Genomic DNA, 27540 nt, shown 5'->3' with positions numbered 1-27540 from the left:
TGTCCTTTATCTTTGCTACTTAAATCAGGACTGCTGTAAAGAAGGAATGACGGAAATTATATGAAGGAAACAATTTAAGATATCAAAACAAGGTAGCAATAACACCTTTATTTATCTGGTCTCTCTGTATTTATTTGGAGTAAACCAATATTTAACAAGGTAAGAAAAATAGCGGTTTTGTACCCAGTACAAGAACGCTTTGAAACCCACCCATAAATCTCTAGATTATACTCCCATGTTTTATCAAAAAATACTTCTTTGTAGTTAACACGTTGAGTACGGCGGGGTTTAAATCCCTTGTGAAGATTCTCGTGATCCGTACGCAACATGTTAACAATTTGTATTCATGTTCTACAGAAGGGATTGCAAACTCTAATGGCTACAGCAGGCAAGCAGGTAACACAAATGAATCAAGCAGGCAGAGGGTAAGAAAAACAAAATGCCAGAAATATACTTAAATTCTAGTGCTACTGAATATGTTTTAAACTAAAAATTTAACAGTTTTTTCCTTTCTTAAAATGTGTATACATTTTTTGGGCACTCTCTGTGTGTATGTGTGTATACCATGTTTCCCCAAGAATAAGACCTAGCCGGACAATCAGCTCTAATGCATCTTTTGGAGTAAAAATTAATATAAGACCCGGTATATTACATATATATATATTATATTAATTATATATTATATTGGTCTTATATATAAGACCTGGTATTATATTATACCCGGTATTATATTATATTATATTATATTACACCCAGTCTTATAGTAAAATAACACTGGGTCTTATATTAATTTTTGCTCCAAAACATTAGAGCTGACTGTCCAGCTAGATCTTATTTTCGGGGAAACATGGGGTGTGTGTGTGTGTATTTTTTTGTTCATGATCACAATGTTCGATTTAGTATTTAGCACTGTTATATGCAATACAGAACTTAGCCTTGAGTCATTTAATAGGGAGCAATGTTTGCTACTACACACTTTGTCAGAAAACAGCTGTTCATGAATACAGGTACTTTGAAACACTGATGGAATTTTGAAACATGGTTTTGTATACAAGGCATCTACTCTCATGATATTCACACAATTTTTGAAATTGAGTGCCATCGTTATTTAGTTTTCAGTTCTTTATTAGTAAACTCTGGTTTAATAAGTTATCTTGTAGTCTTCGTTCTATTTTACTAATATTACTTAAGAAAAGCAAACTAAACAATATTAATCTTTTGTTTTAAGTTTAAAGTCAGAGAACCTATTTTAGAATTCAGGCCATCACATCCATTTCTGGATACCAACTAGTGTAGGAAAGTGAGCCAGATTATTCTTTATGTACTTCATTTCCTATTTAACCAATTTCATGAAAAATAAGTAAATCCACTCATAAAATTGCAATATCCAAAGTGTTTCAACTGTATTGCCAACCTAAAAACTGAGTCTTTTGGAAAATATTTATTGATGAGGTAAGGATATTTCCCTGAAGGACATTAAAAAGTTAACACCTCCTCCCCCACAAAGGTTTTCTAGCACCAAACTATGACTAAGCCATCTATGGGCCATGGACTAAGAATAAGAAAAGCTTTTCTCCTTCTCCAGAGAACTTGAGTATTGGTTAAGTTGTGCTCCCCTGGTAAACTAAAACAACTGGAATGTCAACGTGGTTACTATGCAACAGCGCTCATGGTATCATTGACCTCTGATAAATTGCATCTGGACTATGAAAAAATATATAAATACATAACGGTGATGCTATACTTTGGGGTCTCCTGAATGCAGTGACTCTTTGGGCAGGAGGACCCTGGAACATATGCCTATAGAGTTTGTTATATGAGATAATGGCTTATGTGGAACACGAGGCTTTGAAGACAAAAAGGTTTCTTGCACCTACTCAATGAAAATCACATTTACTTGCTCCTGAGGTTGTCACCTGGGAGAAGACAGTTCTCCCATATGAGATGGTCTGGTCACATGAACTGCTGCGTAAACGACATACTCTTGCTGGCAAGCACTGATTCCTGTCCTACATCCATCTTAGTAGACTGATGTCAAGTGTGGTCAGTAATAGTCTCGTGAGTCTGAATGTTTAGTTGAACCTAAGAAGACTCCTGACAGGCACTGCAGATCATCAACCTCAGAGTACAAAAAACCACTGTATTGTATAGTTCCTTCATTAGGCAAAACATTGAGTCACCTCTGAGTCAAGCTTTGAGAGCTTATCCAGTTCAAAAGGTTAATTACTATGACTTTGACATGTTTCACTTTTAACTTTTTTTATAAGAATACCTAGATTATGACACAGTTTAATAACTGAGGTTCTTTTGTCTTTAAAAATGTTTTTACAAAATGTCGTCACCTTGAATTTAAGCTTTTTATCAGCTATGTTCCCAATGGCCAAAGGACGATCAAATGTAGATTACTTTTTCTAAGTACGCCCTGTCTACATTTATATGTAAGGCTTTCCCCTTAATACATAGAGGCATTTCCTAATGTTGGGCTCATTAAGGATCCATATCCAAATTAACTCTCATCATTTAAAATTTCTCATTAATCTACAAATAAAGAAATCACTATGGGTAATATCATTAATATCTGCGCTTTCATCAACTACGACAGAATATGTAACAAATGGCTCAACATCTTGTCTCATTTGTTGCTAGTAATCTAATCTCTATAAGAGAATTTTCAACTATAATTACATATGTAAATACTCATTCTAGTTTGATATGCTTTTTTGCTGCACTAAAACTCAACATTAAAAAAAAAAAGGTTTTCATATTACATGTAATATTTTTTTCTTAAGAATACATAACTGCCCATCATAGCATTCAGAAACAAATTTCCTTAAATTTCAGCTCTCCCTATCCCTCCCAATCTCTACATCAGGTATCTTTTCCATTACTTACTGCAGATTATTTCACAATTATGCCTCACTCCCAAATTCTTATGTTAAAGTCCTAATTCCCAATGTGACTGTATTTGGAGAGAGGGCCTATAGAGGGGTAATTATGGTGACATGAGATCGTAATAATGAAACCTTAATCAGATAGGTCTGCGCCCTTATAAAAAGAGGAAGAAACACCAGATCACTCTCCTTCCACATGTACAAGCAGAAGAGAACATGTGCAGACACAGATAGAAGGTGGCCACAGCAAGACAGAAAGAAAGCCCTCACCAGAAACTGAGTCTGCAGGTATTTTGATCTGGAACTTCAGCCTCCGGAATGGTGAGAAAATAAAATTTCTGTTGTTTAAGCCATGCTGAATTTAAGCTTTATATCAGATATCATGTACCTGATGGCCACAGAGGATCACCTGTAGGTTACTTTACCTATTGTAACTGTAGGAATTGTCTTCACTTCTGCAAAAAATTAGCATCTCTCCCAGTTTTCTTGGTTGACTTGTTTTTTTCAATATTTAATAGAGATATGAATATGATAAATTCCCCCCCCCTTTAACTACTCTATGAAAACAATAAAATTAAGTACTACGCCAAGCAACTGAGACGAAAGCCATTTTTAGGGAACACAAGAGAGGACTAAGGTAAACTGGACTGTGAGTCCCACCAAGGGGGCAGGGTCACCTCTTACTCAGGTACAGCCCGTTATTGAAATGCAGAAATCATCATCCATATTTACCAACATTTCTAATTTCCAATTTTAAATGTTGACAGCAAATTCAAATAAAAAACACACGTAAAAACAAATTCCCCCAAAAATTTGTATACGAATGTTCACAGAGGCATTATTCATAATAGCCAAAAAGCGGAAACAATTCAAATGTCTTTCAACTCATGAACAGATTAACAAAACTGTAGTATATCCACGAGGGAATATTATTCAGTCATAAAAAGGAATGACGAAAGTACTGATAGATCTGACAACATGGATAAACTTTGAAAACATTATGCCAAGTGAAAGGAGCCAGATACAAAAGGCCACATATTGTATAATTCCATTTATATGAAACATTCAAAGCAGGCAAATTTACAGAAACAGAAAGTAGATTAGTGGCTTCCAGGGGTTAGGGGTAGGGAAAAACGGCAAGTGACTACTTAATTGTTACAGGGTTTCTTTGTGGGATGATGAAAATGGTCTGGAACTGGATAGTGGTTATGGTTATACAACACTGTAAGTATACTAAAAACCACTGAATGAAAATGGTGAATTTTATCTTAGTTTTTTGTTTTTTAAACAAAGCAGCGCTGTACAGACCAAAATAAACATTTTTTCAGGCTAAACTGGGTTTTTAAGCTGCCACTCTCTTATTTCTTTTCTCTACACGAGATTCTCAAATGATACTCTCTTCTCATTCTACATGTAGGCAGAAGTGTATGAATGTAAAACTTAAAAGTCTTTTTCTAATTAGCAGAAAAAAACTAAATTAAAGGATTTGTCTCAACTTTGCTTTCCACCACAAAAATCCCTTTTAAGTTAAAAGTGCTTTCTACATTAGAATACACGACCTAACGTGTAGTAAAAGCATGTATTAGGTTTCATGCTGCTCTTTAAGCATAGTAACTTCCAGGTAGTGTACCATCTGAAATGATATTCTGGATCTTAGACAGAGAAGGGCTTAAATGGCACCTAACAGGCACTTTGGAATCTACCATAGTCTGAGAATAACATTCAGCAAGTATTTGAGAGCTTCAAGCTTGGTAGTATGACTGACCCTAATATAAATGGAATAAAAATAGTCTGATTAAATGCTAGTGGAGCTTTGAAAAGGGACCAAGAAGGTGGGATTCCAGGTGGACCTGAAGTATAACTACAATTTCCACAGTGCCTCGAGGAACAGTACCTCAGGGAGACAAGAGCATGATAAAGACGCAGGAGGAATGCCCACAACATATGGAGTAAATAAAGGCATCTAGGCAATCTGGAATCAGTGATTATGTAAGGAGAAAGGAGACAACAATGGACAGATAGGTTGAGGCCAGTCTGTGAGATTCTAATGCTAGTCTAAGAAAATTCAGACTTCTTTGAAGGCGATTCTAATTATCTCTGAGGAAAAAAAAAAGCTAATTTAATTCTTCAATTGGTAAACTTTTTAGGCCACATAATGCCATTTTGGGATTTTTTTGGGGGCCCACTTTTATAGGTAATACACTTCTCCTTGGCACCTATACAAAAACAATAATCTTTTTGTATTATGGGCTGAGCTAATCCTTTTTATCTCCTAAGGGCACATATAAAGCATGCCAATTCAACTGATGATTAAAGAAAAATCTATTTTAGCTACAAGAGTAAGAGTGGCTGTTTCAGTCTTTCTCCAGCTCCTATTTATTTTTCCCTTCTTGATGTCTAATGTCCAACTATCCAACCGCAGAGTTGTTACTTTTGTCACATTTTGCTTTACTATTCTAATCACATTAGACATTGTCTAGGACTGTTTCCAGCTATCAAAATCCCCACCAAAGTGACTGTATGAAGGGCAATGTTTGTTTAGACCTGAGAGTAATAAAAATGACAAAACAGAATCATATTTCTTTAGTCTTTCTATGAAACAGAACACAAAAACTATACCTGGGAGGATGGAGTAAGAGATAGGGCTTTGGCGGCGGAATAAAACTGCCTATTCTTCCAAATAATGTGTAAGTACAGTATCTAAAGTGTATGGACTCTGAAGAAAGACTGCCCAAGTTTGAACAATGGGCGTACCATTAACATTAACAGGCTGTGTGACCCTGGGAAAGTTTCTTAAATCTCTCCTTGTCTCACCTCTCTCATTTGAAAAACGGGAAAAAAACAATGTGATAACTAGTAGGATGGTTGCAAAGATTATATAACTTAAAATACGCATGGCGCTGAGAATGGTACTTGGCACATGGCAAATGGTATGTTAGCTTTTTTATCCACTATACTGGAGGCGTCACAAAAGCAAAGATTTCAGTCTGCTTTGTTTACTGAAGTCCCATGCTTAAAATCATGTTTGGCACATAGTAGGTGCATAATAAGTATTTGTTGAATGAATCAATGAATAAAAAACACATTACTTGTACAGTTAAGAGAAACAGAAGAGACACTATTTAAAAAAGAAAGGAGAAAACAAAGCATTAAATGTCTTGCTCCTCCTCCTTTACTTTTTCAAGAGATATCCTCCTCCATAGACATTTTCTTAATTGCGTTGAGTGTTGTAACATCAGCATTCATTGAGGAATGTTTTCAAAAAGCTACATGAAAGCCTCTGCTGTATTTGTTTCCAAGCTTAGAAGAAGATGGCCTCTACGACCTTAGTACTGAAAGTGTGGTCCTATGATCAACGGCATCAGCGGCATCTAGATCCTTGTTAAAATGGCAGAGCAGCAGCCCCACGCAAGACTGACTCAATTAGCCTCTGCATTTAAAAAAGATCACCAGGTGAACAGCGTGCATATGAATATTTGAGAAGTACAGTTCTAGATCACTCTAGTTAAAGAGCATAGACTTTATGAAGATCAGAATTCAAATATAGGCTCTTACACTTTATTATCTATATGACTTGGGGTAAATTAATTTCCTAAGTCTCTCATCTGTAAAAATGTAATAATAGTAGCTACCTCAAAGAGTTACTATAAAGATTAAATGAAAATGCATGCACAGCATTTGGTAGGCTGCAAAGAAACAGGATGTACCCAATAAATGTTAGCTGCCATTATTGTTGAAATCCCACCCCCTCTATCATAAGACCCCGCAGTGAAATTTTAGAATTAAATATTAGGAAGAGCTTTACGTTACTGAGTGAATTGTTCATTTTGCTTTTCTTTTTAATTTAAACTACATAGGTTCTCCCTTCAAGATCAGTGTCAAATTTAAATTTACCTAATTGCCTCTTAAATTTCTATTATCTTGCCTTCTTTTTGCAATTTTCTATTCTCTCTGATCTTAATTTTAATTGTGTATGAGAATAAGAAATACATAAATAAATGACCAAACTGAATGACCAAATGAACTAATAATATTTGTCTAAACTCAGAACTAATCCTTAGGAAGTACTACTTAAAAAATCTGGAAATTCAATAGGGGTTTCTGACTAAAATTATTAAGCTTTCCTTACGTAGCCTACAAATTGAATTTTAACATATAGAAAAGAATTTTTCAGAAGTATGGCTTATAAATAAAACCACCCCAGATATTTGAAATCATAGAAACACTGTCCAAAGAAGAACAATTAAGATTTTTGCTAAAAGCTATGCTTAATATGTAGAAACATTATATCCTACATTAAATGGCAAAATTATTTGATTTCATAAAGTCAGCTAGAGGATGACTTTATGAACAGTTCTTTCAAAGTAGCAAATAAGGTAAGAAAATATTGCTTCCTCATCAAAAAACAGATGAAAACTAAAAGCAAAGGAATAAAGCATAAGAAGGGGAGCAACTTCCTACCCCTATCTTTAGGAAGTATGTTATCAACAAAAAGTAAAAAGATGTTATTGTGACAAAATTCCAGTTGGTTTCTTCCCTTCTAGAAAGGTTAAGATTTGATCTGCTTAGCTAAGCAAATTATAAAAGAAAACTAAGTCAGAAAATCAGATTTAATAATTATAATTAAAGTAGACTTAAGAGTTTACTAGATACAACCAAAACAAACCAACAAACAAAAAACCCCACCCCCCACACACACATAACCCAATACCAATGCACATCCATTAGAATGGCTATTATAAAAAATGAAAATAATGGGCGGCCAGATGGCTCAGTTGGTTAGAGCGCGAGCTCTTAATAGGGTTGCCATTTCGATTCCCACGTGGGCCACTGAGCTGCGCCCAAACTAGATTGAAAACAATGAGCTGCTGCTGAGCTTCTGGTGGGGCAGCCGGATGGCTCAGTTGGTTAGAGCACAAGCTCTCAACAATAAGGTTGCAGGTTCAATTCCCGCATGGGATGGTGGGCTGCGCCCCCTGCAACTAGACTAAAAACGGCAACTGGACTTGGAGCTGAACTGCGCCCTCCACAACTAGATTGAAGGACAACGACTTGGAGCTGATGGGCCCTGGAGAAACACACTGTTCCCCAATATTCCCCAATAAAAATTAAAAAATAAATAAATAACAAGTGATGGGTGGAATCTAAAATGGTACATTGGCTGTGCAAAACAGAATGGAGGAGGCTCAACAATTTAAAAATAGAACTATTATATGGCCCAGCAATTCCACTTCTGATTATATACCCCAAAGAGTTACTCAAACAGATATCTGTATACCCATGTTCATAGCAGCATTATTCATAATGGCTAAAAGGTGGGAAAAAAACACTGACAGATGAATAAACAAGATGTGGTAGATATATACCACGGAATGTTATTCAGCCTTAAAGAGGAAGGAAATTCTGAAACATGCAACAAACAACATGGATGAACACTGAAGACATTGTGCTCAGTGACATAACCAAGACACAAAGAGACAAATATTGCATGATTTCTCTGATACAAGGTTCCTAGAGTTAGTCAAATTCAAACAGACAGAAAGTAGAATAGTGGCTGCCAGGGGTTAGGGGAAGGGAAAAATGGGGAGTTAAGTGTTCAATGAGTATAGAGTGTCAATTAAGAGAAACGACTCTGGAGATGGATGGTGGTGTTTGCATAACAATGTGAATGCACTTAATTGTACACATAAAAATGGTTAAAATGATAAATACGTTATGTATAATTTACCACAATAGAAGAGTTCGACAAGTACCTTCACATTGTCTCTCTTTTTTTTTAATTCTATTTTGTCTTTCTTGGTAATTTTTTTTTTTAAATTTATTGGGGTGACAATTGTTAGTAAACTTACACAGATTTCAGGTGTACAATTCTGTATTACATCATCTATAAATCCCATTGTGTGTTTGTTCACCACCCAGAGTCAGTTCTCCTTCCATCACCATATAATTGATCCCCTTTACCCTCATCTCCCACCCCCCACCCGCCTTACCCGCTGGTAACCACTGAAGTATTGTCTATGTCTATGAGTTTTTGTTTCTCATTTGTTTGTCTTGTTCTATTGTTGTTTTTGGTTTATATACCACATATGAGTGAAATCATATGGTTCTCTGCTTTTTCTGTCTGACTTATTTCGCTTAGCACTATGTTGTCAAGATCCATCCATGTTGTCACAAATGGTCTTATTTCAACTTTTCTTAGGGCAGAATAATATTCCATTTTGTATATATACCATGACTTCTTTATCCATTCATCTATCGAAAGACATTTTGGTTGTTTCCATGTCTAGCCCACCGTAAACAAAGCTGCAATGAACAATGGAGCACACGTGTCTTTATGTATAAATGTTTTCAGATTTTTTGGGTAGATACCCAGGAGAGGGATTGCTGGGTCATGTGGTAATTCCATTCATAATTTTTTGAGGAACCTCCACACTGCCTTCCATAATGGCTGCACTAGTCAGCATTCCCACCAACAGTGTATGAGGGTTCCTTTTTCTCCACAGGCTCTCCAACACTTGTTACTATTTGTCTTGTTGATGATAGCCATTCTGACTGGGGTGAGGTGACATCTCATTGTGGTTTTTATTTTGCATTTCTCTGATGATTAGTGATGTTGAGCATTTTTTCATATGTCTATTTGCCATTTGTATGTCCTCTTTGCAGAAATGTCTCTTCAGGTCCTCTGCCCATTTTTCAATTGGGTTGTTTGTTTTTTTGTTGTTGAGTTTCATGAGTTCCTTGTATATTTTGGATATTAGCCGCTTATTGGAGGCACTGTTTGCAAAAATCTTCTCCCATTCAGTTGGTTGCCTCTTTCTTTTGTCGATGGTTTCTTTTGCTGTGCAGAATCTTTTAAGTTTCATATAGTCCCATTCGTTTATTTTAGCTTTTACTTCCATTGCCTTTGGAGTCAAATTCATAAAATGGTCTTTGAACCCAAGGTCCATAAGTTTAGTACCTATGTTCTCATCTATGCAGTTTATTGTGTCAGGTCTTATGCTTAAGTCTTTGATCCATTTTTAATTAATTTTGGTACATAGTGACAGACAGCAGTCCAGTTTCCAGACAGCAGTCCAGTTTCATTCTTTTGCACGTGGCTATCCAATTCTCCCAGCACCATTTATTGAAGAGGCTGTCTTTCCTCCATTGTATGTTTTTTGCTTCTTAGTCAAAAATTGTCTGTCCATATTTATGTGGTTTTATTTCTGGGTTCTCAATTCTATTCCATTGGTCTGTCTGTTTTTCTGCCAATACCATGCTGTTTTGATGATTGTAGCCCTGTAGTACAAGCTAAAGTCAGGGAGTGTGATACCTCCAGTATTGTTCTTTTTTCTTAAGATTGTTCTGGCTATTTGGGGTCTTTTGTGATTCCAAACAAATCTGATGATTTTTTGTTCTATTTCTTTAAAAAATGCCATTGGGATTTTGATGGGGATTGCATTAAATCTGTATATTGATTTGGGTAATATGGCCATTTTAACTATGCTTATTCTTCCAATCCCTGAGCACGAAATGTCTTTCCATTTCTTTGTGTCTTCTTCAATTTCTTTTAAAAATGTCTTATAGTTTTCAGCATATAGGTCCTTCACATCCTTGGTTAAGTTTATTCCTAGGGATTTTATTCTTTTTGCTGCAATTGCAAAAGGAATTGTTTTTTGCATTTCTTTTTCTCAGATTTCATTGTTGGTACATAGGAATGCAATGGACTTTCGTACGTTGATTTTGTAGCCAGCAACTTTACTGTATTCATTGATTGTTTTTAGTAGCTTTTTGGTGGGGTCTTTAGGGTTTTCTATATATAGCATCATGTCATCTGCAAAGAGTGATAATTTAACTTCTTCATTCCCAATTTGGTTGTCTTTTATTTCCTTCTCTTGCCTGATTGCTCTGGTAAGGACTTCCAACACTATGTTGAAAAGCAGAGGTGATAGGGGACAGCCCTGTCGTGTTCCTGAACGTAGAGCAAAGGGCTTCAGTTTTTCACCATTAATTATGAGATTAGCTGAGGGTTTGTCATATATGGCCTTTATTATGTTAAGGTATTTTCCTTCTATACCTATTTTATTAAGTGTTTTAATCATAAATGGATGTTGTATCTTGTCAAATGCTTTTTCTGCATTAATTGATATAATCATATGATTTTTATCCTTTGTTTATGTGATGTATCACATTGATGGATTTGCGGATGTTGAACTACCCTTGTGCCCCGGGGATGAACCCCACTTGGTCGTGATGAATAATCTTTTTAATGCATTGTTGTATTCGATTTGCTAAAATTTTGTTTAGGATTTTTGCATCTGTATTCATCAGAGATATTGGTCTGTAGTTTTCTTTTTTTGTGTTGTCCTTAACAGGTTTTGGTATCAGGGTAATGTTGGCCCCATAAAATGAGTTAGGGAGTACTGTCTCTTCTTCAATTTTTTGGAAGAGTTTGAGCAGGACTGGTATTAGATCCTCTTTGAAGTTTGGTAGAATGCACTAGTGAAGCCATCTGGTCCCGGACTTTTGCTTTTGGGAAAGTTTTGGATGGCTGATTCAATTTCGTTACTGGTGATCGGTAGGTAGATAGGTAGACAGGCCTGTTTAGATTTTCCAGTTCTTCATGGTTCAGCTTTGGAAGGCTATATGTTTCTAAGAATTGTCCATTTCTTCTAGGTTATTAAATTTGGTGACATAAGGCTGTGTCTCCATTGTTTCCTTGCCTTTTTGTTGTTATCTGTTAGTTCTGTGTGGTGGTATTCTATGATTTTTCCCTGTTTCTTCTTTTATTACAGTATATATTTCAGTTCTGGATTTTTTTTGAGTGGTTACCATTAAGTTTATGTAAAAGAAAGTTTGATATTTAGAGTATTCCATTTTCTTCAGCACGCTTACTTTCTCCATTCCCATATTCTGGTTCAGGCCTTTACTCTCCCCCTTTTTATGTTTCAGCTGCCACAAACTGTCCCTGTTGATGGTGGTCGAATAGCCTCCCTTAGTATTTCTCGTAGTGCAGGTTGTGTATTAGAAAATTCCCTCAGCTTCTGTATGTCTGGAAAGGTCTTTATTCCTCCTTCATATCTAAAGGATATCTTTGCTGGATATATTATTCTTGGCTCATAATTTCTCTCTTTCAATAGTTTGAATATTTGGTTCCACTCCCTCTTGGCTTGTAGAGTTTCTGCTGAAAAATCTGATGATAATCTAATGGGCTTTCCTTTGTAGGTTACCGTCTTCTTTTCCCTGGCTGCCTTGAGGATTCTTTCTTTGTCATTGATTTTAGACAGCTTCAATACAATGTGCCTTGGAGAAGGCCTGTTGGGATTGAGGTAATTAGGTGTTCTATTTGCTTCTTGGATTCGAGGATCCAGTTCTGTCCACAAGTTTGGGAAGTTCTCATCAACAATCTGTTTGAATATATTCTCTGTTCCCTTCTCTCTTTCTTCTCCTTCTGGTATGCCCATTATTCTTGTATTGCTCTCTCTGATGGAGTCAGAAAGTTCTTGTAGAGTTCTTTCATTTCTTTTAAGTCTCAAGTCTGTTTCTTCTTCCATCTGTGTAATTTCCAGGTTTCTATCTTCGATGTCACTGATTCTTTCCTCCATCTGGTCAACTCTACTACCTAAGCTGGTTATTTCATTCTTAATTTCTTCTATTGAGTTCTTAATCTCCAGAAATTCTATTTGGTTCTTTTTAAAAATTTCAATCTCTTTCATAAAATGCTCATGTTGTTCTTTGATTGTGTTTCTGAGTTCATTAAACTGCCTTTCTGTGCTTTCTTGCATCTCATTTTTTCAGAACTGCAATCTTGAATTCTCTGTCATTTAAGTCACATATTTCCATATCTTTAAGTGCCTTTTCTGGAGACTTTTCACTTTCTTTCTGAGCTGTCTTGTTGCCTTGGTTATTCATGGCAATGACTGATTTATTATTTCTCTTCCTAGACATCTACAGGAGTGGCTTCTGCAACAGGTTGCTAGGAAGAGGTCTTTCATTTGTTTTCCAGTACTTGTTGGTAGAATGTTTTATTTTCTCTCCAACTGCAGGCTTTTTTTTCTCTCTCACACGGTAGTGCTATGTTTTCTCTGCACTATTCCAGCTTCTCACACAATGGCGGGATTCCCTGGGTTACAGGCTTCTCCTCTGGGTCACAGGGCACAGTGTCCGTGTGGGTATGCAGAGAGCTTTTGAAGTTCCAAAGCTCTTCCAGCTCCAGATACAGAGCCCGTGTTTCAGCAGTTCTGTTTACTCCTGCAGGGATCTGCCCAGATAGGTGTGGTCAGGGGCGGGGTGAGTTGTGAGAGGTGGCCCAGAGCAATGGCGGAAACCACCACCACAGCTGGTCCTGCTTCCACAGCTCCCTCTCCTTTGCTGGAACCAGATGGGCTGCGAATCTGTGTCTGCGCGGTCCACAGTTCTCAGAACAGCAAATATTCTGTTCTTTTGATCTACACTGCTACTGTTCCGCTTCTATCACCGGGCAGGTGGGGGAAGGGTGAGCTCTGGGAGGGTAGGGAAGGGACGGCTAGTCTCAGTGCCTAAGGCTTCCGTTCTCTGCTCAGCATTGAAGGCTTAAACCACCGTTTTCAGCCTTCTTCCCTCAGTCTTTTCTCCGAGGTCTCTACCGTGAACGTTGGCTTCAGCCGTGTTACATTCTGCCCCCTCAGCCCTGTGGGCCATAAGCAGAGCCCTAGTAGTCCGAGTTCTTCCCTCTTCCGCAGTTGCGGTAGTTCCGGGATGCAGCGAGCTCGGAGCACTGAGCTAGGTCTGCATCCTGCACTGGCGTGGCTCTGTCTCAGCACTTCTCCCTTCCCTCCTCTGTCGCTGGTGCGATTCGCCCACCTTTAGGTGAATTTAGTAGTGGGCCTCTTCGTCTTGCCTGTCTGCTGTGCAGGGAGTCCTTTGTGGAGTTATTGTTGTTTGATTAGTTGTAAATTCCAGGGGAGCTTTACAGAGGCTCACCTCACACAGCCATTTTGATGACGTCACTCCCACATTCTTAAATTAGTAAAATATATATTGTTTTGATAATCTGAACATTTTTATTTAATTTTTTAAAATGTTCAACGTGAAAGAGCAAAGTACTAATTTTTTTTTTCATTCATAAAAGAAAGATCAACCTCCTTTCACAGGAAGACTTCCAATATTTCAAATTGAGAGAATTCCAATTTATATAGTTGGGAGGAGGAGTGAAAGAAGAGAAGAAACTACAAAACAAAGCAAAACAAAACACACAAAAAAAAACCTTGTTTAGGTGTTTCTTCCTCCTTTTTAGTCTCCTCATCCTCTAAGCTGGGACTTCCCTGGGAAGAGTTGTCTTGTTGGCTAGAGTTTTTCAATAATACAGGATCGATTTGTGCTTTCAGGAGTGCAAGAGTCTCAGCCAACTCGTTTCGATTCCTAAACAAGGGAAAAAATAAGACAGAATAAAAATCTTTCTTCTGTTCTAAAGAGCTTTAGTATAATATGTACTAGAAATTAAATTAAAAATAAATAAAAACACATTAAGGACATCCAAATCATGGTGCAGTTAAAAGTAATTAACCTTCAATTTTAAAATTAAGTATTAGGAATGAATACATATTAAAATACACTATTCTTCAAAGAGAAATCTTAGACTCTTCTCCCTATTGATTAGAATGGCAATGCAAATCTCTTTGGCGGAAAAGAACAGTAGGAACAAATTAAATAAAAACCAAAGTTTGATAATTTTTTAAAGTACCATGCAATCTCTAAGGAGTACAAAATCAATGTAAAACTTTCTTGAAGAAACATTTCTTTTTAACAAACTGATTCAAGTTTTTGATTCATTTGGGAATAATACTTTTCCACCTACAGAGAACGGAACATTTGATATTGTTATAAAGTTATGATCCAGGTCTTTCTGAGTAATTACGGCAAAAAAGTCAGCTCTATTAAAACATTCAAAAATCTAAGAATTTAGGTTACTGATGTTGTTATAGTTTACGACTACAGGAAGAGAATTCAATTTAAATTAAAAATAGAAGAAAATCCCAAATAAAAAAGATTCTAATCTATATATTCTCTATTTTTACTACCAAAACCAGAGGTGTGGTATAGTCAATGTAAATGCCTCTTACAAACAAAAAAACTGAGTTGGATATTTTTCCTGCTCAGATAAGCAATGTGTAACAGTGCAGATTAAAAAGGAAACCCTGGACTAAGAATTGGGAAACTCAGCTCCAGTTCTGCCACTAAATTAATTAATCAGAACCATGAGCTTCCCATCTGGGTTCTCAAAGCACTGTGTGCACACCTCTAAGTCTACATAATTAGTACTAAGATGAAATTGCTTGTTTTCTTAATCTGCATGACACATATGCCCTCTATCCTATCTCTTTCCACCTCCATCCCAGCTAAACTCTACTGCTTGAGAGCAGGGATTGCTTTATTGCTTTATGAAGTAGGCTCAAAAAAAGAAAATTTAAAAAAATCAACAAATGTATAAAATCCATTCCTAAATTAGATGGCTATGGGCCCCTAAACGGGTCATACACCTTCACTAGTCCTCAGCTTCCTTATCTATAAAAGACTGAATTCTCTCCAATATTATTAAATTGGCCTCTTAAGGAAAATAATGAAATTGCCACTGATAGATATCTTTCAGAAATTAAAATGGCAACCATTTTGTCATTGTGTATGGGAATGAACACAAAGGATTAAACAGATCATAAACCATCTGTATGAAATGAATAAACATGTTTATACATATTACAAATATCATATAAGCATACCCAATAAAATGAACAGTTTGGGATTTTAATTCTCTAGTAGTAGAAGGTCAGATTAGATGCTCTTCCCAGGTCCTGCCTCCATTTTACAAAAAGGAAAATTAAAAGCTAGAGACATTAAATAAATTTATTTTTGGTAAAGTTTCTATCTCCTGACTTCATTATACCAACCTGCTTCTAACCTAAGGCTCTCTCTACTTAATGTTATTACTTCTCATATTGCATTGAGAATTCCATATGTAATAAGTGTCTCAACCTATTTGTTATTTTTTGAGGCCATGCTGGGAACTGAAGAATGTATTGAAGTTTTTCAGTATACCTATTTTTAAAAGCTTCCAAACATCAGAAGCGAGCCAATATTGCTCGACAGTTCATGTCAATTATTTCCACTATAAACAACAAAAAAGGCTTTTAACCCAACTACTATGTTAAAACTCAAGACTAATGTCGTCATTATTATATGAAAATAGAAAACTATCCATCTTTGGATTTTGCATAGTTTAATCTCACAATTATTTAGTGTGCTAAATAATTTTTTTAATCCTAAATTTGAACTAGTCAGAAGGAATTTCTGTAAATCACATATATTCAAATTATACCTATTTTTTGTTTTGTTTTGTTTTTTACCATTATCTTCAGGACCTTTTAGAGTAGACTATAGACTCTAACAGCAATTCAGTTGTTCTGCCCTCTCTCCTCCAGTGCTTGCTTTTCTCTAAAACATTTCTTCACTCAGGAGTATTAAGTCAAGATACATCCCTCCAAAACACCATGCTCTTATCTTAGAATGTCAGGTGTTTGCACTTCTATTCTCCTAAACTGGAATGTGCTCCCCATACCCAACTCCAGTCCTTCTTTCAGAGACAAGCACGGAATGGATAAACAAATGTGGAATATTCTGACAAGGGACTTCTATTTACCCATTAAAAGGAATAAGTACTGATTCTTACTAAACAGATGAACCTTGAAGACATTATGCTATCTGAAAGAAGCCAGACACAAAGGCCACATGTTGTATGATTCTATATACAAGAAATGCCTGGAATAGACAAATTGTAGAAACAGAAGGTTGACTGGTGGCTGCCATGGGCTAGGGAAAGGAAGAATGGTGAGTAACTGCTAGTGTACAGGGTATGGGGTGCAGTGGTTTCTTTGTGGGGTGAGGAAAATGTCCTGAGGTTAGATAGTGGTGATGGCTGCACAACTTTGTGAATATACTAAAAATCATTGAATTACATTTTTAAAATTAATGGTGGCTTGGACAAGAATGTATTATAGCTATGAAGGGGATGCAGACCCATCAAATACTGGATACATTTTGCACAGAGAGCTGACTGTAGTTGCTGATAGAGATGTGAAGTGAGAGAAAAACAAAAATCAAGGATATACCTCCAAGATTTTGGATCCAAGCAACTGAAAGGATATGGCTACTATTAACTGAGACGGGACAAACAGGTGAAGATGGAAAGGTCAGAAACTCAGTTTTTGGCAGACTGACCAATTTTGACTTAACAATTATTAACAAATTCTTAACTCTGGCATTTTCCTTATCTGTACCTGAAGTTAATCTAGATGTTGGTGAAATGGAGCATATCATCCTAATTATTATATCATGGAATATAATTTTTCCTATGTTCTCTTTAACAATGGAGCATATCATCCTAATTATTATATTGTGCAATATAATTTTTCCCAAGCTTTCTTAAGGGTTATTTAGTTAGAGTTAGCGGTAGGGACTAAACTTTTTAGAGGCAACTGAGCTGATAGTCCAATTCAATAAAAAACAGCACAGACAAAAACCAAGGCAAGCACACGCATCATCTTCTGCCAAGTATGGGCTAGGCCTCTGGTTCTTCCACAGCACACCGGGTGGGCTACATCACAGATCACGTTTATGACATTGTATTAGCATTTAGTATTTCCACGCATCTTTCTCCCACAATATGGAGAGCTTCTTAAAGAATGGCTTCATGTCTTTGCACCTCCAGAGCACACAGCATACTGTGACTATAGCAAGTCTTTAGTAAAAATCTGTAATATATGGCACCAGGGTCCACCAGTAATATCCCACCTTTTTCATATAATTCCAAATTACTGAGTAGACAAAAAGGGAAGCTAACTGAGTGTGGGGCCAAGAAACTGAAAGAAGATGTTAATGAATAGGGTCAAAAGCAGTAGTATTAATAATAGAAGTTAACATTAGTGAGTGATTACTATGTTTCAGGCACTACAATAGTTTTCCATAAATTAGTTCATATAATTTCAGTATAACCTGATTAAATAGGTACTATTATTACCCCCATTTTAATACAGGAGGAAAGTGAGGATACACAGAGAGTAATTTGCCTAAGGTCACAGTTAGTACATAGTAAAGGCAGGATTGAATGACAGACAGTCTGACTTCAGAGACCACCCTCTCAATCACTTTGCTATATGAGTAGCATATGGCTCAGAAATGTTTTGAGAGTGTGTAAGTACATGAAGACTGTACACACTATTTAGGATTCAGCTTTTTAAAAATGTCAAACAATTACCAATTCTTAAAATATTTTTGAGGTATAATTTACATACTTTGAAATGAATAAATCTTAAGCATTCACTTCATCATGGCAAATGTATACAGCATGGAATCCACACCTCTATCAAGATAAGGAATATTACTATCACCAGAGAAAATTCCTTCCTGCCCTGGCCTACTCAATCCCTCTCTTCCACCAAAAGGAAACAAAGTTTTGATGATTGAAACCATGTATCAGTTTAGTTAATTCCAGAATTTATAATAAATGCAATAAACAATATATGTCCTTTTTGGCTTCTCTCATGCATCATAATACCTTTGAGACAAATACGTATAGTCGCATGCACCACAGGTCACTTCTTTTTATTGCTTAGCAGTAATCCGGGTATGAAAACTATTACGAATAAAGATGCTGTGAATATTATCACACAAAGCTTTTTGTAAATGTGTTTCTGTTTCTCTACGATAAATACCTAGGAGTGAAATTGTTAGGTAACAGTTTAACACTTGAAGAAACTGCCAAACTGCCTTCCAAAGTGGTCATACCTTTTCACATTCCCACCAGCAAGGTGTAAGAGTTCCAGTTGGTCCACATTCTTGCTAACATTTGGTGTGTAAGTCATTTTTATTTTAGTCATTCTAGCGGAGGTAAAGTGATATTTTGAAGGGGAGCTGAAAATGCCACCCCAGAATGTGCCATTTTAGCTTATTTATTATTTTAAATTAAAATTGAGAAACAGATGACAAGAATATTCTCACAGTCCTTTGTCCCCCAAAAGGAGAAATAAATCTCTCATGTGAAGATATCCTACCTACTCCAAGAAAGATATCCTTGCCATCAGAGAGAGGGAATTCAAGGCTGGGAAGACTGTATCAACAAGCCTTGTTACTTCCTCAATAATTTACTACTGCAAGCCCAAACTTCTTTGTCTTGTCAATTATTCATAAATGCATCCGTTCTTTGTCTAAAAGGTATAAAAGCTACTTACTTTGGTCACTTCTTTGAGCCTCACATCTTATCTTTGGGATTCCCATATGTACAAAAGTAAATTTATTTTTTTTCCTCTTGTTAATCTGTATTATGTCAATTCCATTATTAGACTAGCTAAAGAACCTAGAACCTAGCAGGAAGAAGGGAAATGTTTTCTTCCTCTACAATCTCATTATGGTTTAAAACGAGAATTTTCTGATCAATAATGATCACTTTTTCATGTAAACGGTCATATGTACATATTTTTATAAAGTAACCGTTCAACATTCTGCATAAAACTTTATCTTCCTTAGCAGACTGAACATAAAAGCACTTTCAGGACACCCTCTCTGATTTTCAAGAATCACCTAATGCAGTCTGGTCTAAGATTTGTTAAAATTCTCTCATCATTAATAACCAAATTCTATCACTTTGTGGTGTTAACGTTTTGCTTATTTTTTTCATTCCTAAGTAAATTCTCAACATATCCCCTGATGTAAATTAATAAGCACTTATAAAACGTTATTTGATCAGATGTAAAAAGTATTTTTCTGTACTTTCATCCTCTTCATTGAAGACTAAAGAAGAGACAAAATAACTGTAATAAATACTATTCTTCCATAGCCATACTGTTTTGAATGTTAATGGAAACAATTGGGACACTGGCTAGAACTTAAACATTTATATTTCTGAAACCTATTATAAACACTTGGTTAAATCATACAAAACTTCCACTTTTGAAGGTTAAAATGTTGTCAATTTCACATGGTTCAATGAAATTTAACTACTTTTAGTCTTTTGTAAGTAACTTACTAAATCTTGTTTAAACTTAAAATATAATTATATATATTGGTTAACTACTTCCTATCTACCTACTTCATAAATATTTATGTTATGAATTTTATAACAGACATGGAAATTGCTATTTAATAGAAGTTTTAAGAATATGGCGGTGTTACAGCATGAAATTTTTTAAAAAGACTGTTTTAGAGCAGTTTTATGTTCACAGCACAATGGAGAAGGTACAGAGATTTCCCATATACTCCCATTACAGAAGTAGGAACGCAATATAAATGTATTAATTTAATCGAATCAGGAAATGATAGTGTGACAATCAGGTGTTCAGAATTTGGCTTTAATTACCTGACATCAGAGTCAATAAACCCAATGATTTCTTAAAAGTCACAAATAATACTATGTAGCTGGGAAAAACAGCCTGCTTGGTACATTTGCAGATAGGAATTCACATGTTCATAGACATTCTTCAAAAAGGCTAAAAGTAACCTGGCACCAGTTCTCTAAAGAAATCTGTGATTATTAACATGAGAAAACTGTGTTCAGGCATTCTATGTAAGCATTTGCATCTGAACAACTGCCACATCCACCATTTTATCTTTATCATAAACAGATTTTTGTACATGGAAGATTTTTAAAAAGGCAGAAGTACGGGGAATAAAACCTGGAAAAATGATCAAGGATGAGATGAGGTGAAAGATACATCAATGGAATTTTGCCCTTTCCTCTTTCTGATCAATGCTTTCTCTCATATCATGCATTAGAGTATATACTTAAAATGGTGTACAATGGAAGTTGTTTTAGGCCACGTATGACCAATGAATAATAATCACAATTATTTTTCTGTCATGCTTTCTTCATCTACAAAGTAGGAGAGAGTATCTTTTAAACAACTATTTCGATATAGGAAATAGAAGTGTGTTAAAACATAATGACCAGAACCGCCTCGATGCATGTATTCAGAAGGAGAGGTGATGAGTAAATTTTATTTCAGGACTACTTTGTTTATCTCCATTTAGTAAACTAACTACATGGAGAACGATATTGTAGTATGAAAATTCCCCATGAGCTCATTCAATTCACATTTATTCTTAGGGAATGAAAGTTGAGCTTCCCTGACCCAAATATTCTAAATTTCTATGGATTACCTCTTCAAAATTAGTAAATAATCAGTAACAAAAATCTGCTAAAATTCAAAACAAGCAAAAACAGATGAGTTAAAGACAAAGTAGTTTTTCACAAGCCAATGGTTATGTATCTATTAGTTTTCCCTACTTTAGTTGTAGATTCTCTGACATTTTCAAAATTAATATAAACTGGGTATTAATGAAACAGATTCTACATAATTAAGTTACAGAAACAGATTAGAGACACAAAGATTCTGAATAACAGTCCCAATGTCATTTATTAATTGAAAAAAACAAAAGACTTGTTATTTTAAGGTTTTACGTTAAACGTTTACATTGAAATATATTTGTTGATACAAATAAGAAATCAAGATTTTTTAAAAAGGACTATGGCAAAAAAGCACAATATTTCTCAGATTTCTTCAGAACCCCAGTAAGGAAATGTACACGTAGTAGAAATCAAAAATATACTAAAGCATTAAGATGAATTGGAGAAATTCAAATAATTAGGAATAAGTAGATAATCCTAACAGAAAACTATAGCTAAATAAGAACCACACAATACTTTACTTGTATTTTTGTGTAACAATGGGGTTTTTGGTGCATATTATCAATGCGTTATCCTTCATCAGATTCTGGCTTCCTTAAGTACAAGGTATGTGTCCTGATACGGACCACACTACTAAATATATTTATTTATTTGACAAATAATGAATTAAGTGCCTACTATGGGTATTGTGCTGGACATAAGGCTCAACCCCACAAAAAAAGGACCATACCAGACTCAGACACTATATTCTAGTAGAGAACAGATCAAAGTAAGGAACAAACAAATAAATGTAAAAAGTTTCCAAGAAAAGATACCTGACAATGCATTTCCATGAAGATCCATCTTGATCGTCTTGTTCTTCTATGTACATTCTGACATTGTGATCTTGATCCAACTGGTACCAGTACATGAGGCCATCTTTGTCTCGGCCAATGGGCTGGAGACGCATGGTATCAGCATCTTCCTCATTGATAATATTCTTGAATTTGAGATTGTCATCAAACTGACACTCGCAGAGGTACTGGAAAATAGTCATAACATGGCTTGAAATACTCCACATAAATGTTTCTCCATTACAGTAAACGTGATATGTTCAACCATATAACTGATTCAGGGACAGAAGCAGAAAGAACACATGTAGTTTATTCATCTTTCACCATCTTCTCCCCACATCTGTATAACCTGCTTAGAGGAACCAATTTAAAAGACAAATTTTAACATTTTATATTAGTATTATATAAATTTACAGGTTTAAAGCAACCAATGACGGAAAAATCAAGTTATACATCAAAAGCACTGAGTGTGTTTGTAATAAAGTCTCCCAAATTGTCTCATGGTATGAAATTTTCAATGATTTTTTTCTCTCTTAAAGCTTTTAGATGAATATTATTCTCGAAATGGCTGTTTTTGAAAGCCTGAGACATATGCATTTTCAAGGAAGGGAAGTCTCGTGGATAGCTGCCTCTGCAGAATTATCTTAATAAAAAGATATTCACGTGACTTATTTGAAGGACCTAACTTTTCGTTATACATTTCTGTATATGATTAGGGTATTAAGTCAGGTTTCTTCCCTGAGCCTCTTTGCCCAGGCAGATAATACATGAAGTTCCTATGAAAGCCTCTTTGCCAGTTATCTAGCCAAGTAGTCTCTCTTCTGTGAAGAGTATTTTTTCCTTCATTATGCTGCCACCTTGCTAATAATTAGGGTCAACACTGTGAAATGGGTAGGAAGAGAAAGAGAAATTCAAGGTTGGAAATAAATCCACTTTGAGAAGACCTATTTTAATCCATAGGTTGGTTACGTGAGAGTTTATGCACACAATAGCATGCCCCTATCATCTGGAAAACTATCAAATTACTAATTCAGTAAATCAGTAAAAGATTAACCACAGTTTATAGTATGTGCTAACAATGACTGCGAAGGCTGAAAATAATGAATAACATCAATTTGGGCCAACTGCTTGCCCATTCTACAACAGTCCCTACAAGCACAGATCATTAAAGCTAGATATACTTCTGTACTGAAAAACAATCAACAGTCATTTAAAGAATAGACTGTTTTTGTCAACAAAAAAATATGAGAAAATCTATTGTCCTTTTCCAGAAACAATAAAAATGTCTACTTTCCAGTTATTTTCTAATTCAACCAGGAGTCAAAAGTAAATTTTTAAATTAAAATAATTTTAACAAATAATAAATTTATTACCTTTAGGAGTGCTAGTTTGCATTCAACACTCATTTCAAGATAGCCTTTCTTCTCCATTTCCCATGCCCAGGTGCTATTAAATTCTTGGCATATCTGTCAGAGAAAGTTAATATCTTAATACATAAAAGTAAGTTTTATTTACATAGGTAGTTTTGTTGTTTAATTATGTTAACTGTTCTTGATAATGTACAAAGGAAAAAGTTTATACCAAACACAGTCCAATCCAATTCTACCCTAAAATACATACTAGTTAAATACACCAGACATGTTTGCTACTGACTGATGACTGAATTTAGGGTAAACACTGATCTCTGCAGCTCTGTCCTCTGCTCAAGAATTTTATACACTCTTTTGTGAAACATTTTCCTAAATGCAATAATTATCTGACTGTGTCTCTCAAAATGGTCTGGAAGTTCCCGGAGGGCAAACACAAGTTTATTCATTTCTATGCCTAGAAGTAGACTCAAAAAACATGCCAAAGTGTAGGCATATTTTTATTTTTTATTTTTTTAGAACAATAAATACCTTTATTACATGGGCTAAGCCAGGAGGGAGAAGGATTTATTTGCCTTCCGGGTTGTGATCTTCCTCATTAGAAGAACTCCAGCTCCTTGCCCTCTTGCACACGGCCATCTGCTCGGCCATACTGGCCTGGGTAGGCATATTTTTAATCAAGCCACTCTCCAACTCAAAGTTCTTCTATTTATGGGTAAAGATTCCATTGCTTGGCATTTGAGACTTTCTATAATGTGGCATTAACTTAAATTTCTAGGCCTCTCTCCATATACAAGCATTTCAGGCAAACCAGATCCACTTAAGCTGAGGAAAGAAGATTTGGATAACCACTCTACTTAATGATAGGGACTCATCCAGAAAAATGCCATGGGTTCCATGACTTCCGTGAGCCCGTTTCTTCAGCAATGAAAGGGGAGCAACAATAACACTGATCTTAAAGGTTATGAAATAGACATGAAAAATGATATTAAGTACCTAACAACTTCAATAAAATTTGTCTTTATTGCTTTTAACTAGTGCCTGGTTTTGTTTATCTTTGACAGGAGGATTCCTTGTATATCATTTAGATAGAAATTTTTATTTTGCAATTGAGAAACATGAAGTTTAGAGAGATTCATTTATCCAGTGATTCCACAAGCATTTACTGAGTACCTACTCCATGGCGGAACTAGTCAAAGAGCTGGGATACTGTGGTGAAGACAGACAACCTGCCATCACGGAGCTTACATTCTAGGAGATATTCAAACAGGTAAAAATAAGAAAATTTCAAGTAGAGACAAATGCTATGTTGAAAATAAAATAATGTGATAGTTTTGAGTACTACTCTGGATTGGCTGCTCAAGGAAGGCCTCATTAAAAAGTTGACATTTGACACAACAAGTTGAGACATAAAATAGAAATCAGCCACAAGAAGACCTGGAGCAGTAATGTTTCAAGCAGAAGAAACAAGCTAGCACAAAGGCCTTAAGGTTCGACGTATCAGAAAAACAGAGAAAAGATCAGAGTAAATGAAGGAGAATAAGGGGAAAAGTAGCAGAAGATAAGGTTAAAGAGGTAACCGAGGCCCAAATTACATAGGCCAGGGCAAGGAATTAAGATTTTATACCAAATATGATGGGAGACCAATGAAGGGGTTTAAATGGGGGAATTGATGATTTATGTTTCAAAAATGGCCAGTGTGGAAAATGGGTTGCAGACGGGAAAGAAGGGAAGCTAAGAAACCAATCTGAAGGCAAGAGACGAAGACACATTATGTGGAATAGTGGGAACAGGAAGAAGTAGGCAGCTGTATTTTGGAGGCACAATCATCAGGGCTTTTGATAGAACAGATGTGGAGGGTGACAGGAAAGAAAAACCAAAGGTGACATCTAGATTCCTTGGCTTAAACAAATGGAAGGATTAAAGTGCTTTTAACTAAGGGATTAAGGGAATACCTGACAGAAGGGAGCTAACAAGAGATCTGTTTTATATCTAATGACCTTGAGGTAGGTATTAGACATCTAAGAAGCATGTTGCTCAAAGTCACTAGGCTGACACTCGAAGATTATGACGCCTGGTTCAGAGATCTTACCATTGGATCACACAGACTTTACTCAAACCTTATCAAAACTGACTTAAGAAGAACTTTATGGCTGAGCTCCGAGAAGTCAAGGGCTGTGCCTACTCATCTTCGTATCCCTCGCTTGTGACAAAATATGAGACACGGAGCAATACAAAACAAGTACCTGACGAATAATGGAGAGACATTTAAAAATAGTGCTTTTACCTAACTTTAAAGAACTCTTTTTAGTTAACCCCAATAATTGCTATAGCAAACACAACACATCCTAAAGAACACTGTAAATTCTTATTAGAATAACAGCTAATATTTATTGCATGTTTATTATGTGCCAATTACTGTTCTAACTGCTTTACAATATTAACTTAATCAATTCTCATAAGCCTTAGATGGGCGTACTGTTATCCTCAGGAAGGTATGTGCTTTAGCCAAGGAAGGAGAGAAGTAAGAACTACTATATCTCTAATCATTTGTGGTGAAATCAATATGTATTTAAGACACCAGTCAGGTCTGTTATCACCAACTGAGCTGTGGGCAAAGGCTAGTCTGAGGATTATAAATTATCTAGCTCCATTATTTTACACTCAAATTACATCTTACCAAGTCTCCCTGACGTACTATTTAAACATGTCCAGCTGTTTTGTATATAATATTCTTTCAGAAGGACAAAAATACAGAGGAGAGAAAATCGAATTCAGCCAATAGATGAAGGGAGACTAAAGAAGGGTTTATACAAGTAATGACATTTATGCGAGGACCTGAAGGATGAATGAGGTTTTACCAGACAAAGAGTTAAAGAGCATTTCAGGAAGAAAAAAACAAAATATGCAAAGCAATGGGGATGTGAATGATGATGGTATGTTCTGTCAATGCGACTAGAAGAGCTGTTTATGCTGAACCGTAAAGCCCTAGATCATGAGCGCTTGGGGTTGGGAGCGGGCAGAAAAGGTCATGAAGGTAGGTCATGGTTTGTAAATACGGGGACTCGACACGCATTTGGAAGTACTGATGGAAAATAGTTTTGTTGCACTGGGCAAGGCAGACAGAAGGATGGAGTCTGAGGTCAAGGAGACCAGCTAAAGCCTGTTTTGCAACAACTCAAGAGAAAGGTGATGAAGCCTGAGCTACGCTTGGCAGAGGATATTCAAGAGAAGGCATATTCAGATTGCCAGTGCATTTATCTTACAAAAGCTGTAACAAGTTTTATGTTTAATATATAGTTTTAATATTCATGATAAAACTTTCACATAAATTGTTTCATTTGAGATGGGTATCCTGTAAAATGACAAGACTTTTGAAAGCAAAAGAAAGTCTGATTCATCTTTCTATTTCTTACAGTACCTAGCAAACAGAGGGCCTTGCTGATAGTGGACACTCAATAAATATTTACTGTATCAACGTTCTCTGGTATAACTACTAAGATAATTTACTGTTATGATGGGATACCTGAGAACACTGCCTATCAGAATGCATTAAGAGTTATATAGAGGGGCGGCCGGATGGCTCAGGTGGTTAGAATACAAGCTATGAGCAACAGGGTTGCCGGTTCGATTCCCACATGGGCCAGTGAGCTGTGCCCTCCACAACTAGATTGAAGACAACGAGCTGCCACTGAGCTGTCAAGGGGCCGCCGGATGGTTCACTTGTTAGAGCACGAGCTCTTAACAACAAGGTTGCCAGTTGGACTCCTGCATGGGATGGTGGGCTGCGCCCCCTGCAACTAGATTGAAAATGGCGACTGGACTTGGAGCTGAGGGGTCCTGGGAAAAATACTGTTCCCCAATCAAGTCCTGGAAATACACATTGTTCCCTTTCCCCAATAAAAAAAATCTTTAAAAAGAAAGTTATATAGAAAGGTTGTTTCTTTAATTCCTTAAAAATTATATACAGGAAATATTTCAATGGCAAGTTTTCTCAAGTGACATGGTTTTGGAAATCAAAAGAACACCAAAACCCCACCAACTGACCAGGGCAAACGCATGCATTAATTAATGTTCATTCCACAACATTTCATTAGGAATTTACTGTGTGCCAGACATTGTACATGACACCAGGATAAATAAGATTCTATTAACTCCTGCTAAAGGAGCTCAGGATAACTACTAATTTACTATTATGATGGGATATCTGAGAACACTGCCTATCAGAACGCATTAAGAGTTATATAGAAAGTGGGACA

The 27540-nt window shown here is 36.0% G+C and overlaps 1 protein-coding gene and 1 long non-coding RNA gene across 5 annotated transcripts in view; one reads left to right on the top strand and one right to left on the bottom strand.

Moving 5' to 3' along the window:
• The window catches only part of RSF1 (remodeling and spacing factor 1), a 124297-nt gene that overhangs the window by 42075 nt on the left and 54682 nt on the right, over positions 1–27540 (bottom strand). For all 4 annotated transcript variants that reach the window (XM_074335718.1, XM_074335720.1, XM_019726392.2 and 1 more), the window contains exons 3-5: positions 23288–23380; positions 21897–22102; positions 14116–14270 (exon numbers count right to left, since the gene is read on the bottom strand). In XM_074335718.1, coding sequence (XP_074191819.1) covers positions 14116–14270; positions 21897–22102; positions 23288–23380 — 454 coding nt within the window. The remainder of the gene's footprint in view (positions 1–14115; positions 14271–21896; positions 22103–23287; positions 23381–27540) is intronic.
• Positions 1–27540, top strand: part of LOC141572218 (uncharacterized) — a 73496-nt gene that overhangs the window by 33260 nt on the left and 12696 nt on the right. The window lies entirely within an intron of this gene.

Source organism: Rhinolophus sinicus, linkage group LG06 (assembly GCF_036562045.2).
Source record: "Rhinolophus sinicus isolate RSC01 linkage group LG06, ASM3656204v1, whole genome shotgun sequence".
Taxonomy (NCBI): Eukaryota; Metazoa; Chordata; class Mammalia; order Chiroptera; family Rhinolophidae; genus Rhinolophus; species Rhinolophus sinicus.
The sequence above is the reverse complement of the archived record's forward strand: the minus strand, read 5'-3'. Positions and strand labels throughout refer to the sequence as shown.